This window comes from Vicia villosa, unplaced genomic scaffold (assembly GCF_029867415.1).
Source record: "Vicia villosa cultivar HV-30 ecotype Madison, WI unplaced genomic scaffold, Vvil1.0 ctg.000148F_1_1, whole genome shotgun sequence".
Taxonomy (NCBI): Eukaryota; Viridiplantae; Streptophyta; class Magnoliopsida; order Fabales; family Fabaceae; genus Vicia; species Vicia villosa.
In genome coordinates, this window is record NW_026705039.1 from 1231547 (window position 1) to 1250673 (window position 19127).

Sequence of the window (19127 nt, forward strand, 5' to 3'; positions counted from 1 at the left end):
TTCATCGATCGAACCAACGGGTCACTAGTCGAATCGTATGACCAAATCGAATTAAATCGGATTAAATGGGATAAATCAGTTTAATAAATCTGTCATTATAACCAAACTATATAGGTATAAAACCGGTCGAACCGGATCGTTTAATCTCTAAAAAAATATAATTAGCACTTAAATTTTTGAAAAATATCATGATAAATTCACTAGTTGATAAATTAATTCAAATTTAAACATAAGTATCACACATAACAAAATATTACAAAATTACAAAGTCTAATTGAAAGCAAAGTGTAATTGCAACATAATCTAATTGAGTACTTTAGAACAAAAATACTCAAATATCTATTAAATTTAGTTCCAAGGAGGTAAAATTATTTCAATGTTGAGATCTCCTTCAATATCAAAACCATCTCCGGCAAAATCATTCGCATTTGCAACATCTTCCCCATCAATGATATCATTACTTTGGTTGTTTTCTCCGAAGTTAAGTTGTGCATCACCCTCAACATCAACCTCATCCAAATTTAATTCATCTATAACAACATCAATTTAAAGAGTTTAGAGATTGACATGTTTTAAGAAATTAAAATAACATAATTGTAATCACAAAAATTAATACCATACCAATATCATCTGAAATAGGTTGGAATGTCATACTAGCAAGATCTTTGTGTAGTGCTTTCACCTCCTCAATGGTAAAGAATGGTGGTGAATCCTCCAACACCCAATTAGAATGATAACCAAGTGTTTCAAAATTAATATGATCATAATTTTGTTTCTTCTTGTTTCTATAAATCATTAACGGTCGGTAATGTCAAACATATAACCAAATAAACTTAACAAATAATATACACTCTTAACAAACCAAGAAATATAACATATTCTTGACTATAGAACCAATATTCTCATGTCATCAAGACAAAAACAAAATAATCTTGTTTATAAACCAAACAAACCAAATAATAGTATATTTGTTAACTATAAAACCATATCATATATTCTTAACCATAGAACCAATATTCATGTCATCAAGTATTGAAATAATAGCATATAAAGCATAATAAGTGCAATACCTATTTTGTAGCCGTAAATTGTAACGAACATAAATGGGATCGTTAAGCTTTTGATGCTCCAACCTATTTCTCTTTTTTGAATGAATGTGTTCAAACACACTCCAATTTCGTTCACAACCAGATGCACTACAAGTTTGACTCAAAATCTGAATAGCCAGCTTTTGCAAATTGGGCGCTTCAGTTCCATAAGTGTCCCACCATTGATCTAGAATAATGCATGTGAAAAAAATTATAAAAAATTTTAAAATACATATTGACATTGTACTAAAATGCTTAAAGTTTATCATATAATTTTACCTGGCAAACCTTCATCTCGGTTTTCTACGACTGTTATCCTTCCAAAACTACCTTCACAATTTTTGAATGAACTCATCTCAACAGTTAATTTAGATCGCAAGTTCTTACTATCATAAGCATACTTTTCAATGACATCCAAAAGGCCTTGGGTGGTGTACTTGTTTTTTTCATATTCCAGACCAAATCTACAAGATGGATTTAACCAATAACCAGCAGCATGAAGATTTTTCCGAAGTTGTGCATCCCAACGATTATCCAAGATCTTCAAATAAGGTTCTACTTTCAGCTTATTTCTTCTAAACCTCTTCTCAATCTCCTCTCTTGCTTTATACATAGCTCGATAGAGATATCCCTTAGTCGGTTTATCTTCACTATCAACATTACGCAACACACGTACAAGAGGTTCTGTAATTTTTACTATGTCAGCACATGTAGACCAAAAGCTTGAGTCTAAGACTTTTTCCACAAATTTCTTTGCCTTGACATCTTTGGAATAAGTTGTGGTTGTCCACTCTTTGGATGTTACCATGGCTCTTAGTGCATCTTTAAGAGACATAATACTTTGGAATATAATGAAATTAGTAGCAAAGCGGGTTGGATCAAGACGGAGTATTTCTTTTCCACCTGTATTTTGTCTCATCAAATACAATGCAAAATAATGATTATATATGTATTTCATAATTTTTGAAGCATGTGACACTGCCTCACTTACTTCCTCTAATTTCCCCATGTCTTGCAACATCGAATTAATACAGTGTGCAGCACAATGAGACCAAAACAAGTTAGGAGACTCCTTTTCCAACTACTTTCCAACAGCAACATAATTTGCAGCATTATCTGTAACAATTTGAACAACATTTTCTTGGCCAACATACAACACTATTTCCCTGAAAATCTTAAACAATGTTTCTGCAGTTTTAGAAGCACCTAAGGCATCAACAGACTTTATGAAAACAGTTCCTTTGGGGCAATAAACTAAAAAGTTGATAAGAGTTCTCCTACAGCGATCAGTCCACCCATCTGCCATAAGAGTACAACTTGTATCCTTCCAAATAGAACGATATTGCTCTATCTATATCTTCACGTCATCAACCCACTTATTTAACAAATTTCCACGAAGAAAATGCATGGTAGGAACTTTATATCCAGCACCCATAGAACAAAGAGCATCAACTACATGTTGAAAATACGGTGAATTTGCAGCATTGAAAGGAATAGATGCATCAATAAACCACTTGGCAATAGCGAGATCACACTTTTCTACCACTTCTTTACTTTGCATCACACTTTTTAAAGTAGGCTAAGCTCCCGGAGTTGTTCTTGGTAAAAAAAATAAGTACCAATGCAAGTGTTATTCTTTTTAGATGCACCAATTTGCAATTCACCTCCCTCCGCAGTAAATGACTCACTTTCAGCCACATCTGAAGCTTTTATTTTCTTGCTCCGCTCATTGAAATGTTGTTTCATATGAAAACAAATTTTAGTAGACACTTTCTTACAAATTTCAACATTTCCTACTATTCCAGCCAAGTGTTGCTTTACCCTATGAATTCCACCTCCACCAAAAGATTTGTGACAGTACATACAAACAAGAGATTTTCCATCAGGACTTCTAGTATAATGTGCTCAAGCTATATCAGTATTTCCTCAAACATTGTGTTGAACTAAACTTTGAGCTGGAGATGCTTCTTATGATGGTGGTTGTGATGATGATGTTTCACAAGATGTCATATTCTTGTAAAACAGCTCAAAATTGCCATATAAAAATAAAGTAAAATAGCTCAAAATAAAGTATACAAGGTAATTTTTAAAAATAAAGATGCCATATAAACACTAATTCAAGTAATCCCACTGTGTGGAATTTGAAACATGGATATGGTGAATTTCACAGTGTTTATCAATTGCAATGTGTTTATCAAAATTGCCATATAAAAATAGACCTTGTAGTATTCTTTGACTTAAGTATTCTTTGACACGTTCAAAATGTTATTTGGATACAACTACTTATAATATGATTAAATTACTGCCTGAAATTATCAATCACAAATGGCAGAGTATGGCAGAGTATTATCAATTTGTAACAAAGCATAAGCGTGTGGTTTTCTTTTTCAATTTGTAACATTCAATGATGTAAAACTATGTATAGAAATACATGAGGTAAGAAAACAAAACAATATCATAATTCATAATTGTATAGAAATACCCTAACATTACAAAGAAGTAACAATACTTGTGAAAAACTAAGTAAATACCAATCCTTCAAAGAATTAGCAGTATAATGTAAGCATCATTACATTTAACCAGGAACTTAGCTTTTATCAGTACATTACATTTTCTAAGTCCAAAAATCAGTAACACTAAGTAACCTTGCCCTTAATACAAAAATCAATCCTGTCTTTTAGCCATAAAAATAAAAGAATAAAAATGAAGAAACTCGAATGATACCGTGAAAGAAAAATTCGATCTATATGAAGAAACTGAAAGAAAAATTTGAATGTTACAGTGAAAGAAGCTTTGAAAAGGAAGAAGGTCGAAGATAAGGGCTCCGTCGTCGGCGGGAAGAAAATGGAGGCGCGATGTTGCGGCGAAATGGCGAGGCGATGAGGAAAACGACGGCGCAGTCGCAGCTTCTATTTAGGGTTGCTTTGCAACAGTGTCTGTCTGGGAACGGTGATGACTGAAGTGAACTGAATGAAATATTTTTTAATTTCTAAACTAAAATGAAAAACGACGTCGTTTTGCTTTAGTTAAAAATAAATAAATAACATTTGAACCACCGGTTTACAGAAACCGCCGGTTTAGCGGTCTAATCCGGGTTTTAGCGTTCCACACCGGTTTTGCGACGCAAGGGATCAAAGCATTGGACCAGGCCGGACACTCGCCCGATTCCCGGTTCAACCGGTCCGATCGGCCGGTCCGATCCGGTTTTCACAACATTGCTTACAGAAGCTTTCTTCCCGAGGGTAAGTATATAATTCAAAAAGTTTTTTTTGAAACCAAAAAAAAATTGTGAATAATTCTATATGTAAAAATGCAGAAAATAAGAAGGTAAATGAGGTAATTAATTAAGAAAAATGAAAGCATCTCAGAGTCGCCAAAAGAGTTATCAAGACAAGCGAAGAAAGGCAATTGAGTTCCAAAAAGATGATCATGTGTTCTTGAGAGTTACTCTAGTAATTGGCGTTGGTCGAGCTTTGAAGTCTCGAAAGCTCACCCCGTGTTTCATCAGTCCTTACTAGATTTTGCAGAGGATATAATAAGTGACCTATCAGATTGCTTTGCCACCGTCACTTGCTAACCTTCATAATGCGTTTCATGTATCTTAGTTGAATAGATACATTCTGAATCCTTCACATGTGATCAAAATAGATGATTTACATGTGATAGATAACCTGACTTTTGAGACATTACACATGCGGATAGGGTATCGAGAGGTGAAGCAGTTACGTGGTAAAGAGATTTCTTCGGTGAAGGTAGTATGGAGAGGACGAGCTGGTGAGAGCATGACATGGGAGCATGAGAATCAGGTGAGATAGTTTTACTCGACTCTGTCTTCATCAATTTATTTTCGGGGACCAAAATTTCTTAAGTGGGGGAGAGTTGTAACACCCCATTTTATAGAAATTATTTTACTTGATTTATTTTTGTGGTGTTTATTTAATTATTCAATGTGGTTAATTAGATAAGTTAGGGAGTAGGGGTGTGTGATGAGGTCTAGAGAGTAATTAGAGGTTGTTAGAAAATCATTTAGAATTATTAAATAATAGCTTTTGTACGGTTTATTAATAAAATAATAAGGAAAATGAAATAATTATGGTGTAGAGATCTTAGGGGCGTGATGGTAATTGTATGAGGTTAATTTGAGGGTAAAAGAGGTAAACCATAGTTGAGGGATATTTATAAAGGGAATAAAGGAAAAAAGTGATCGGTTTACATCATACGTGAAATTGAGGAGAAGATGGGAGTGCTAGGGAAAAGGAGGATTGAGAAGAACATCCATCCATATAGAAAGAATAAGTCATTCTAGGAGAATTCTAAGGTAAGGGTGGGTAATGGTCCTCAATTATAATTGATATGAGGGAATGTTAGATATAGAATTTTAATTCTCTTTGATTGAAAGTGATTGTCATGAATATTTGTGAAAGTGATGAAATAATTGATGATTATGTGTTTTGTTATATGATTATTATATGATAAATTTTGTTGTTGATATACGTTGCAATTCTGTTTTTGGTTGTTGATAAGTTTCCCTCCATTGTTGAGTTATGAAGGTTTGAGTCATAAACATGAAATTGATGATTGCATGATATATGTATGATGTTAGGACCTCTAAATAAGTGTTGTATGTTTTTATAGTAGTTACATAAATGTAGTATTTTGAATTATTAGACAGTGGCTTTTTACATAATTGAAATCGGAGGTCCATAAGGCCTCCAAAGATGAAAAATGCATAAAATTGTGTGTTCAGGCCGTCGCGTCGGTGCTTAGCCCGGGGGATGCGCTCAGTGCGGTAGCTTCTGTTTGCGTTTTTTGGCTGAAATTGTTTTGGCCATAAATTTTGATCCGTAAGTCCAAATGTCGCCCCGTTCGAAGTGTTAAAAAGCTAACGCAATTTGACATCAAATGGAATTAATTTCAGGGGCTTTATGTGTCATAATTGTTGCACCCCAAAATTTGTCCTCCTAATTTATTGCTAACCAGCTTAAGCTCTGCATTTCATCTGCTTATCCCATTTAGGTCATGACTCAATACATGCATTCGTATCATTAATATTGTTCAAAATTTGACAAGAAAAGAGCTTCTATTGAGAAAATTCTTGATGAAAAAAGAGCATCTGGAGTTTCATCTGATTGTTATACCTTCACCAGTATCCTCGGGAATTAGGGTTTCACAGTTCTCAGTTCATGGGTTTTGATTGGGGGATGCAAGTTCCAAGTCATCTGGTCTTCTTAAATTAGGGTTTTTGACCAAAGTCAACGCAGGTGACTTTTGGGTCAAACTTGTAATCAGGAGTTGATTTTATGGCATGAGGTGTCAAGGGATCCATTTGGAGTTATTTGTTTGACTTCATTGGTTGGAGCTTGATTGGAATTGGATTGGCAATTGATTAATCAGAAAATTCATCTAGAGCTGGAAAAGTCAAACAGTTGACCTTTGGAATTCTGGTAAAAAATCAAGTCAATATTCAAATTTTGACTTTTGGTGGAAAATTGGTCAAAGGAAGTCATGAGAATGAATAAAATCAAGGGAAAATCAAATATATTCAAATTTGCCATTTTGGGATGGTGGTTAAGTTGGGAATTTTCAAAAATGGAAAGTGGAAAACACTTGGAGAAATTTTTGGAAGATTGGAAAATGGGTGGTTAGCTGACTTCAGGGAAATGCACATGTGGATAGAGACATTATCTCAAAACGAGATCAAAAGCATAATTATTCCATTCACGACACTCTAAATTTTGTAGTTGGGAGTTTCTTCAATAGAGGCTTAGATCAAGAGTCAGGGAGCTCTGAAGATGGAAGATTGAAACTGAACTATGTCAAATGTGCTTAGCAAAATTCTAGGCCTAACGCAAGCATTTTCTCAAACACGTGGCGTTCCATCTTTGAAGCCATTTATAAAGAATTATGTGCACCCCTAGATTCGAATTCAATATCAATCTCCTCTCCTCTATGCCCTCTATCCAATGACTCAAGAACCAAGTCATGTGGATGTCTAATGAGCAAGTTGCGAAGCCTCAAAGTCATGTGTTCGAAGTGGAATTGGATTAGAAACTTGATCGGTCACGCGCGCAATCATTGATCAATTGTGCACCATCATGTTTCAAATGACTTTTCTCACACTTACAAACCTCACTTCAATAAACTCCCAACACCAATATTCTTCTATTCCATTAGTTCTTTACAATAAGCCAAAAAATGAATCAAAGGGACAAGAATATCATGAGATATAGAGGTGTGAAGTTGCTATCTTGAGCTGAGTTGAAGAGAACGCATGAAGAATAACAACCTTTTGTTAATTTTTTGCAATACGGCATGCAGCATTCTTTCAACATCCGTAACTTACCACACCAAGGCCATCTCCCGAAAAAGACCAAAGGATGACCCTCATATAATAGTTGAGTTTTCTGGGAATAAAAAAGGAGATAAAAGCTTTACTACAAAGAAATAATAGTCGAGGTCGAACCTATTTGTGTTGTTGTTGTTGCATGATAAGAGTCATGCATCCATGATGTTAAAACTTCAGTTTTGTTTATGATATGGCCTTGTTTCCCATGGTGATGGTTCGAGTGCGAGTAGCTAAAGTTCCTTGTTTGAGTATTTTAATGAAGTGTTATCTATGGTGATGGTAGCGATTTTTGGTGTGCTATGGTTCCAAGAGAGAATCGATCCTATGGTGGGGATCATGGAGGAAAGTGAATCAGGTGTTCATAAATGGTACCACGTGCATTTGAGTCAATGTCACTGCAATAACATTCTATGTGACATTGCCTATGTTGGATTGATGATATATGATGTGGTGATTAACGATGATTACTATGTGATTATGTGTGAACTATTTATGATGAATGAAGGTGTGAGTATATGTTGATTGATGGTGTTGATTTGTAGACTATAATTGTTGAAGTTTACGTTTCTCTTATGTTGTTTATGATTGATCATTATTACTCACCCCTTCTGTTTGAATGTTGCCTCTACATGGGTAACATGCAGATACTCAGGAGTATACTCCAAGGAAGTAAGTGGAAGCTAGCTATTGGAGGTTGTTTAAGTTTATCATTTTAAGTAGTAGGGATTCTACTCCAATTCATGTAACACTGGGTTGGGGTTGAGGCTTGTCTTTTTATTTCTTTTGTTGAGTATTTTGCAGTATTTGCTATTAATTTCATGGTGATACTCTAAGATGTTGAATTAAGTGTTGACGACACTTATCTTTTGTTGATGTTATGAATGTTAGAGTTTAAGACTCAATCTTAGTTGTGGAAGTATAAATTGAATTTTTATGATGAATCTGCTGTGCTGTTTTTTTATAAGTACTTGATCCAAATCAAATGTGTTGGATGTCGTGTGACATCCTAAGTACAAATCAGACATATTAGATGTCATGTAGCACTGCAAGTATAAAATGTGTAGTTTAATTATTCACTATGGTAACCCGTGTTACGGATTAGGATAATTGTGATGTTTTATAAAGTGTGACACCCTTGTGGTTGTGTTTATATGATTAAATTAATATTTATTTTTGTGGGGTTTTGAAGAGGCAACAAGCACCTTGAATTTTAAAATAGGATCACTGACATTCAATTATCTCGGTTTCCCAATCGATGCAAATCCTAAGTTGAAAGAAACTTGGAAACAAGTGGTAGATACAATAAGATCCAGACTATCAAGTTGGAAAAATAAACACTTCTCCATTGGTGGTAGAGTAGTCATTTTAAAATATGTTTTGACGGCGCTTTTGGTTTACTTCCTCTCGTTTTACAAGGCTCCATTAGGTGTCATATCTAAATTAGAATCTCTTTTCAAACGGTTTTTATGGGGAGGAAGAGAGAAAAATTAATTGGGTAAAATGGAAAAAGGTGTGTAGGCCGGTAGAGGACGGGGGGGGGGGGGTATGGATTAGAAATATAAGGCTTTTTAATGTAGCGTTGCTAGGAAAATGGATGTGGAAAATTAAAATTAAGAGGGGGGTTATGGTATAGGGCTTTGGTATATAAATATGGGTAACTTAATAATGTCCAATTTTGGGGGGCAGATACCACTCTTCATGGTGGAGAGAGCTCTGCAGATTAAGCATAAATTTTATGGAGTTTACAAATGAATACTCAGTAAAAAAAGAATTACAAGGGTTTAATCATGAATCTCCCTAATTATTACAATTCGTTGTGGTCAAGAGCATGGAATAAGGAGGTATCGACAAAAGTCGCGTGTTTTATGTGGAGAATGTAGAGGAGTCGGTTTCATATTTATTTTTTGAGTGCTCATATTTTGCAGGTATCTAGTATTTCATATGTTATTGTTTAAGAATGTCCAGTGTGTTACAAAGAGAAAGGCTGCAACACCTGTAACACCCGTATAATTTTAATTTTTAATCTAATTTGAATATTGAATTAATAATTAGAATTATTAAGGATTTTGTAAAAATAATGGAAAAAGATGATTTATGGCATTTGGGCCATGTGGGAGATTAGTAAAACAAGGGGTGTGGTGTAGTAAAGTCTTTACTAATTTTATTATTATTTTTCATAAAATAATTGGAATTGGGAAAAGAAAGGACAGAACGTGAAAAGAGAGACTGAAGGTTTTGGAACACGAAGAACGTGAAGGAGAACTGAAGAGGTGTTAGAAAGTCAATGATAAGTATTTCTAGTATCGTCTCCTCAGGGATTGATGCGATTCTATCGCCGTTCTACAGCTTAGTGTATTTTGAGTTAAGTTTTGGGTAACAGTTTGGTGACATGAAATATTAATAGCATACAAAGTAAGTAAAGACAAGAAATTAGGGTTTGAAAATAATTTGAGAAAACTGTGTCAAGATTAGTGTTCATTAGTTTGCTTCGTACGTAATCTAGTGATCATATATATGAACCTATTAATGATTAATACAATCACGTATCCTCTCGATACTGTTTATCTCTAAAGCAATATCGTGATTATTATCATATTAACCGTCAGATGATCTCTCATGCCAACAATCAACGTGATAATCTTAAAAGCTTGATACTTATGATTATCAACTCACAAATCTATCTCTAGAGTTTGTTTATTGATAGATGAATATATTTTAGGTCTGGCTTTGAAACATATCTCTCAATAGTGATCCAAAACAACAAATGAAACATAAACAACAAGATATTCACCATGTATTGATCATTAACCAAGTTCATACATACTAGATCAAAGAAACTACATATTTACAAACTAACTACCTCTAATCTTGACACAAGATGAAACTTAGCCCTCCATATCCATGGAAGCTTCAACAAGCAAGAAACAAACCAAGATTTAGTGACATCAAACTCAAGAAGATTGAAGAAAGATGTTTGGAAATCTTGATTTTCTCTTAAGATATGGTATTTTTCTTATTCTCTTGCCCTAGCTTTTCTTCCTAAGTGTGTGTTATGATAAAAGTTATGCTAACTACTCTTAATCATCAATTTTATGTGGTCCGCTGAGAACAAAAGTTGAAAAAGTAGGTCCGCTGAGCGGGACAGGTCCGCTGAGCGGAGCAGCTAAAATATCTGCTTTGTCTTCAAGGTCCGCTCAGCCGAGGGGGTCCACTGAGCGGAGCCAACTTTGTTGCTCATCTCTGCCCATGTCCGCTTGAACTCCGCTGAGCGGACTTGGTGATGGAAACTTTCTGTCCAGGTCCGCTTGGACTCTGCTGAGCGGACCTTCTTGCACAAAACTCCTTCTTTTGGTCTTCCAACCTCATTGCAAGCTTGTTTTGACCATTCTTTTCATTCCATCTTGCCAAAAATTGCTAAAACCTAAAGAAAACATTACAAAAGTTAATAAACTAACTTAATTAGAAAATAAACACAAAGTTATTTATTTACATACTAATATATCAAAAGGCAATCAATTTGGCACAAGAGTTTAAGAAATACCACAAAACTTATATACAAAATATACACAATTGGGATTCTAACAACTCTCCCCAACTTTGATCTTTGTTTGTCCTCGAACAAAGCTAGCTCAAAAAACACACATCAACAAATCACACAAGGTTAGTAACATCAATTGAATGGTTCAAACTTGAGTTACATACCTACAAGATAAGTCTTCCTTGCTTGTACAAGATTCTAACATGACTATGAACCACTTTCTAAACACAAACATTTCAACACAATTGCATTAAAAAGATAATGGTCATGAATGAATCTCCTAGGTTTCACTTCACAAAATAATTGAAGGACAATTGCCATGATAGCATAAGGGACAAGTCACACTCACTAGCAATGATGCACATCCAAAACAATTCATATATTCATCTATACTATGCACACGAGACAATAGAGACAAAGATCACTAAGGACTTCATTCGGTTGTAACTTGACCTGGGTTCCAAACAAGTGATATTATATGTACACGGCCATTGAAACAAAAAGGGTGAATGATCATGGAAAGCATTATTTATGTACAGAACTACTAATATGTTACCCTTTTGTTTTTCACCATACAATGCATTCCTTTCTTTTCTTTAGATCATTAAAATTTTTCTTTTTCTCTTTATCATCTGCTCTTTCTTTCTCTATTCTTTTCATTTATTTTCCTTTTTCAAAGAATGCATTGCACCACCATTTTCTTTCTTTTCTTTATCTTTAAGAAACATCTCTCCCCAACTTTAAACATTTCTATCTATAAAGACATCAATGCTTTCCATTCAAGGTTCAAGTACTATTGGGTTAAGTGTTTACCAAATAAATTGTCAAGTGAATCACTACTTCTCTTCTCTTTTTCAAAATTCATTGTGTTTTTATTTAATTCACTTGACAAAAACAAAAATTTAGGCTCAAAATTGGTTACAAAAGATCACACACTCACGGGTAGCCTTGTTTACGATGGTTTTTCTCATACTACTCAAAAAAAATGCCTCGATCCCTTCTAAGTTCTGATGTCTCATACAAAGCAAGATTAAACATGAATCATTTGAGTTAACATCAATCACTAGAACGCTCTTATTTTTGTACACAGTGGAAGTCCACTCACTTATCTAGTTTTGTCCTAATTTTGATTCAAACATAAACAAGATTTTCAAAATGCAATGTGACAAAAAATTTGTGTAAAGCCCTTAATTCATAGGCACATTATAATCTACAAAGCAACAAAATACTTACCTTGGTATGAACATCATCAAGAATATTATCATCACCATCCAAATTTTGATGTTGACACACCTTAGTACTTTTTTCTTCTTTAGATCATCACTTCTATTCCAAGACAAACACAAAAAAAAATTATGTACACCTTAACAAATATAATATATATGTACACTATTCTACTACTAAAACACAATATCATAACAACAAGGGCATAAATTGCCCACACGAGAACAAATTACTTAAACAAAATACTTAATCAACAAAGGCATAAGTTGCCTACAAAATATGTTCGGGTGGCACCCACGGCCACCAAAGTACATAAAACCTCATCCGCATACGGATGGCACAAAAGTAGTCAATAACAAAAGCAATAGAAAATTAACTTACTAAGTCAACAACTTAAACTAGGATTAAAGTACTATAAAACTAAACAGAAACTAAATAACCAACAACAAAAGTCTAACATTTGTTGACGTGAGGAGGACTTTGTTGAGATTCTGAGGGGGATGATATTTGGACGTGAAGGATGTAATAGAATTTGGATTAAAACCACGAGTTATGAATGTTGTCTTGGTCTTGCAGGTTAATTGTATGGTTCAAAATTCGAAGTGTTTAGTGATCATAAGAGTTGAAGTACCTCTTTGATCAGAAAGGGCTTAATATGAGGCAGTAGAGATGATTAAAGTATATTTTTTTAGGATTAGGATTTTGGTTTGAATTACCATCCTAATGAGGAAAATGTTGTGCTATTGTGTTGCGTAAGAAATCTTTAAAATGTCGGTGCTAATGATGAATGAGTTGGATTTAATTGGACAATTTAGAGACTTGAGTTAGTATGTGAAGGCACTCCTAATAGTGTTAGATTGAGTATGCTAGAGATGACTAGTGGTATTCTTGACGAGATTAGAGAAGGTCAGAAAGATGATGTTGAGTTGATCGATAGGTTGACTTTGAATTACCAAGGTAAAGGCGGTGAATTCAGAATCGACGAGAACGGTGTAATGAGGTTGAGTGATTGGATTTGTGTAACTGATGTTTTGAGCTTCAGAAGGATATTCTAGAAGGACACCGTAGTGAATTATTGGACTATGACGATGTTAATGAGTTTGGTTGCAAACTCGGAAAGGGACACTATTATGTAGTAACGACGGTTTATGCTTAAATATGATTTTCAACTAATATTGACAAATTTAGGACTTGATCACCCTAAATCTCTTGTTGGTAGTAGATGGAATCATATAGAAGAGATAAGCTTGTTTTGTTACCTTAAAGGTTTAAGATGTGATGAATACTAAGCCGTGAGAATAATCACTCACTATGTTGTGTGAACTTATGAAGAAGTGAATATGAAAGAGTGCAACATGGTGGATGATGACTTAAGACGGGTAATCAGAGTCGCGCAGCGAAAGTGTGATGTGGAGTAGTGTTATGAGTACTACTCGCGGGAAGTAAGGAATTAATATGTCGGAAGCCTACATAGAGAATATGTATTGATCTATATGTTGGATTTAGAATCCAATGGATGTAAGGATGTCGTGTCGAAGAATTATAACTCTTTTGAATAATTGCCGAGATGATGAATATGTTATTACGGTTCTACGTAGTTAACGAGTATGTATTCGGCGAAATTAAAACGAAGAGTTGATGCTATATGACGTTGTAATAATTTTGTTTTGTTGTTAAGGGGTTATTGTAGATTCTAGATATAATGAGGAATTATACTCTATGAAGGGAGGAATTGATTTAATTCTTAGAAAAGACCGAAACTCAATTTGAGTTGTTTTGTAAGAAATGGCGTATTGAGGCTGATGAGCGTGATTATAATTACTTGTGTGCACTCGTTCCGATGGCCGGAATGTTTAATAGATGTAGTAACTCAGGAATTTGTTTTGAGTGCGAGTAAGTATTACTGAGTGGTAAATTGGTACCATGAATGATGAAGAATGATTCTTGAACGAATAAGTAAAGAGAGTCGGGATCGGGTAAAGCTCAGAAGTCTAATTGGTATAGATGATTGTGATGAGTAGTCAGAGTAGTGCGGAAAAAAAACGGAATGTAAAGTGTTGGTTAATCGATGGCTTGACTTAAGAGGAGTCAGATAATTGGAATTCAATGGTATAGGAATATGAGTATTGAGTTTCTTGAAGGAAGCGGTTGGTGAAAAGTGTAAGTATTATTTTATCGCTCAGATGGAAGAGTATGTCTAAGGTTGGTATGTTTGGTAGATGGTATGCATTACTACAGTGTTGATCAGTGTGATCATACTATAGATTGTGTAATTGTATTACTCGGCTGTTGAGCATATTGTATAGGTTGTACCTCAATGTTCTGTTGTTGTTAACCTTTTGGAGCTATAGCGAGTGGTATACTTTTGGATAGTCAAATGCGACGTAAGAACTGGGATTTGAATGTATGAAACATGTTTCCTGTTGGTTATGTCAGATGGATTTTGAGGATTGACCGATGGTAATAATAATTGGGAGCTGGAGAGTCAGGTGGAGGACTCTTATACGAGCTGGTTACTTGAGGTATGTTTTCGAGGACGAAAACTCTTTTAGTGGGGGAGAGTTGTAACACCCGTATATTTTAATTTTTAATTTAAATGGAAATTTAATTTATAATTAGAATTATTGGTGGTTTGTGGGATTTAATTGGAAGAAAGATGGTTTATAGTATTGGGCCAAGTGTGGTGTTAGTAAAGAGGGGGTGCTATGTTAGTAAAGCCCTTTACTAATTAATATGTTATTTTTCATAAAAATAAGGAAAATTGGGAGAAAGGAAAAAGGAACGTGAAAAGCAGAGCAGAGGAGATGAGGGATTGGAAAGCTGGTACGTGAAGAGGAGCAATGGAGGGAGAGACCAATCAAGAATCTTTGGCTAAGGTAAGGGGGGACTCTTCGGTTATCATCTATTATCGTATTCTTGGATAATAATATTGATTAGGGATGTTGTTGAGTCAATTGGATTATATGTCGGGTTTAGGGAGGTTATGAATTGATGAAAATTGCATGGATTATTGATTGATTATGTGTTGTTTTGATGTGTGATGATGAATAATGATGCAATTGATGATTAACTGCCTGTATATGACGTTTAGAGTCAGTTTTGGACTCAGATTGAGTCAGATCGCAGGATCTGACGCAGACCCGAAAATCTGTGAAATCGCCAGTTCGCGCCGCGTCCCAGTGTTGGCGCCGCGAAGGCGTACTTGTTTTCTCGTATCGCGCCGCGTGCATAGGTTGGCGCCGCGAACGCGTTTGTGTGGTTCAGGTCGTGCCGCGAGTCTTGGTTGCGCCGCGTGCTATAGCGATAGTTGTTTTCTTGAAAAGTTAAATGATGTGTAACTTTCGAACCGTAGGTCTGTTTTTAGTGCCGTTTCGAGCACGATGAATCTTATGAGATAGCCTATGTTTTAAATGATGGAATGAGGTGTGAATCCAATTATTTTTAAATATGATTTTATTTCTTGGTGAATGATGTATTGTACATATATGTGATGAGATATGTTAAATACATGCTACGTTGAAATATTAATCATGTGACGATTTGTTTAATTGGATGATATATTGTTGACATATATGATGAAATGTAACAATATAAGATGTTGTTTTGAAAAACATTATGATGTGATGATTTGTTGAGAGTTGTATGATGATGACTGATTTGCTTTGGAATGATGTGGATACATGTGTGTTCTTATTATTGATGATGATGATTGATGTGGACACATGTATGTTCTTTAATGATGATGATGATGATGATTGATTGTATTTGAATGATGCTAATGTATATAAACATACTTTGATGATGATGATGATGAAATGGGTATTAGATGATGTTACTCATTAGACATGACGATGGTATAAGTATGTTGTATATGTTGCATTCATTCATGTTCGTTGATGATACTGTATCCATAAGGGTGTGTTGGATCAGTGAAGGGCATGATTCCCATTGTGTGGAATCTGTGCTGGCAGGGCCGTATCTGGATGATGTTGGATCGGTCATGGGTTATTCCCATTGGATGATGTTGGTACCACATGCATAGTGTCAGTTCATACATATGCATACTTTTATAACATGATTGGAAGTATTCCAGTGTTATAAATATTGATGATGTGTTGGTTGTGTGTTTTGTTGAATTAATGTTGAGTATGATTGTCTGTTTGAAAGATGTGTTTTGTTGACGTTTGTGTAAATGATGGATGTTCCTGATAATCTGAATATGATGAAATTGGGTGAATAATATAACTATGATGTGTTGTTATTTAAGATGCAATAACATTTGTTAACTGTGATGAGACTCACCCTTACTGTTGACATTTTCAGATTGACGATAGCTGCTTTCGACTTGGTGAGGATTAGCTCATAAGTCAGTGTTTCAGTGTAGCGTCAGGTGTCATGCTCTGATATTGTAACACTGGGGGAACGCTAGTTTAGAGTTTATGATGATACTCTATCGTGTTGTTATTGTATTAGATTCTGTGGGATATTGCATAGATGATGTTATGCTTATCCGTATGATGAATTTTCCGCTGTGTTAACATGAGGTGTTTATGAGTTATGATGAATTGTTCCTTAGTGAAAGCATGACAATGAAATTTATGATAAATTGTTTTAATTGGAATTGTGGCACCCTTGTTTTCATGTTTTACTCTGAATTATTTTATAAATTTCTGCGGGGGTTTAGAAGGGTGTTACAATAGTGGTATTAGAGCAGGTCGGTCCGTCCGGCCAATTGTCGAGTCAGTTGAGTTGCACGACAGTTGTATACTGTTGGTGTTTTATCCCTTGGTACACGACATGTGAGTGAATCACTGTCGATACTTGTTTGTTTTGTTGCAGGTGTTGGATTGAAACAAGTGGGGGAGAAGCTTGGCTTCTCGGTGATGTTTCAGTTGTAAGATGATTGATTCAGTAGGCTGTTGTTGGCAACAGTGCAAGCGTTGTTGGAGTTGTTGTTTCCCGAATCGAAGGTGACTTGGAATTAAGATTTGACTGGTAATTGAGTTGGAACATCTTGAAGGAAGATGATTAGAGGTATTTGGTGATTATTTGTAGGAGAGGAAAATTGGAAATTTGCGATGTGTCAGCTCTGCTGGTATGCTGCGAAGTTGTCAGTTGAGTAGCATTGGGTCTTAGAAGAGGATCAGTTGCAAGTTTGCAAAGAGGATTGCTGTAGTAACGTTTCAGAAATCGCACTTCGGCGATGGAATGTGTTGCTCAAGTTATAATAATGTTTGGAAGTGAAGAGATATGATAAAAGGCTGTCTGGAATGCGATCGAATTGAAGAGAATGAGTTTTCGAGTGAGATTTTCGTAAGCGAAACGCAGGAAAATTGCTGAATAGCTGCGGAACTTCGAAAATTCATAACTGGAGTTCTGGACATCCGAATTGGGTTCCATTTGAAGCGTCGGAAAGCTAACGAAATGAACTTTGTTATAAAAATAGTTGCAGCAGCTGTAACATATTTAATTGTGACAGGATGACGTTGGAAAGAGGTGGAGTTACGGTTACTCTTGTTCTTATTGAAGGATAGAAAAACACTTAGAAAGGGGGGGATTGAATAAGTGTGACTTTAAATCTTGGACGATAAAAATAAATGCACAAATATTTTTATCCTGGTTCGCTGTTAACGAAGCTACTCCAGTCCACCCCCGCAGAGATGATTTACCTCAACTGAGGATTTAATCCACTAATCGCACGGATTACAATGGTTTTCCACTTAGCCGCAACTAAGTCTTCCAGAGTCTTCTGATCACAACCTGATCACTCCAGGAACAACTGCTTAGTTCACTCCTAAGACTTTTTCTAGAGTCTACTGATCAACACGATCACTCTAGGCTTAGTTCACTCCTAAGACTTTCTGCTCAGCCAACTGCCAAGACTTCCTGCTCAGCCAACTGCCAAGACTTCCTGCTCAGCCAACTGCCAAGACTTCCTGCTCAGCCAACTGCTAAGACTTCCTAGAGTATACTGATCAACTGATCACTCTAGTTCCTTACAACTTAATGTAATCAATTCAAGAGTTTACAAATGCTTCTTAAAAGCGATAATCACAACTGTGATATTTCTCTTACAGTTTAAGCTTAATCTCACTAAGATATTACAACAGCAATGTAGTGAGCTTTGATGAGGATGAAGATTCTGAGTTTTGATTTGAACAGAGTTTCAGCAAGTTAATTTGAATTGTATTGGTGCGAAAATCGTTAACCTTGCTTCTCATCAGAACTTCATATTTATAGGCGTTGAGAAGATGACCGTTGAATGCATTTAATGCTTTGCGTGTTCCGTACAGCTTTGCATTTAATGTTATACGCTTTTGTCAACTACCTCGAGCCTTGTTCACGCTGAGTCTACTGACGTAGCCTTTAGTAGCTTTAACGTTCCTTTTGTCAGTCAGCGTAGTCTGCCACGTGTACTTCCTTCTGATCTGATGTTTGTGAATACGACGTTTGAATATCATCAGAGTCAAACAGCTTGGTGCACAGCATCTTCTGATCTTCTGACCTTGAAGTGCTTCTGAGCGTGATACCATCTTCTGATTTTCAGTGCTTCTGATCTCATGTTCTTCTGATGCTTCCATAGACCCATGTTCTGATTCTGCTTCGACCATCTTCTGATGTCTTGCCAGACCATGTTCTGATGTTGCATGCTGAACCATTTGAGACACATCTTCTGAGCGCTGAATTATGCGTACTCTTTATATATATTTCCTGAAAGGGAAATTGCATTGGATTAGAGTACCATATTATCTTAAGCAAAATTCATATTATTGTTATCATCAAAACTAAGATAATTGATAAGAACAAATCTTGTTCTAACAATCTCCCCCTTTTTGATGATGACAAAAACATATATAAATGATATGAATTTGCGATCAGAAAGAGTAGACGGCAAAAGACAAATTACACAGCTATAGCATAAGCATATGAA

The 19127-nt window shown here is 35.4% G+C and overlaps 1 protein-coding gene across 1 annotated transcript; it reads right to left on the reverse strand.

The window, feature by feature from the left end:
* Window positions 1-348: 348 nt before the first annotated feature.
* On the reverse strand, window positions 349-2097 carry LOC131624668 (uncharacterized). The gene is made up of 4 exons (XM_058895598.1): window positions 1368-2097; window positions 1071-1275; window positions 622-785; window positions 349-530 (listed from the first exon to the last, which is right to left on the reverse strand). The coding sequence occupies exons 1-4, from the start codon at window positions 2095-2097 to the stop codon at window positions 349-351; spliced, it is 1281 nt and encodes a 426-aa protein (XP_058751581.1).
* Window positions 2098-19127: the final 17030 nt, after the last annotated feature.

What these genes read in the sequence shown, in the direction of transcription:
- LOC131624668 (XM_058895598.1), bottom strand. Translation starts at nt 2,097, where the DNA reads ATGGGGAAATTAGAGGAAGTAAGTGAGGCAGTGTCACATGCTTCAAAA. An exon ending in AATTTACGGCTACAAAATAG is followed by an intron (nt 786 to 1,070) that starts GTATTGCACTTA and finishes AATGATTTATAG; the next exon opens with AAACAAGAAGAAACAAAATT. An exon ending in ACCTATTTCAGATGATATTG is followed by an intron (nt 531 to 621) that starts GTATGGTATTAA and finishes ATGTTGTTATAG; the next exon opens with ATGAATTAAATTTGGATGAG.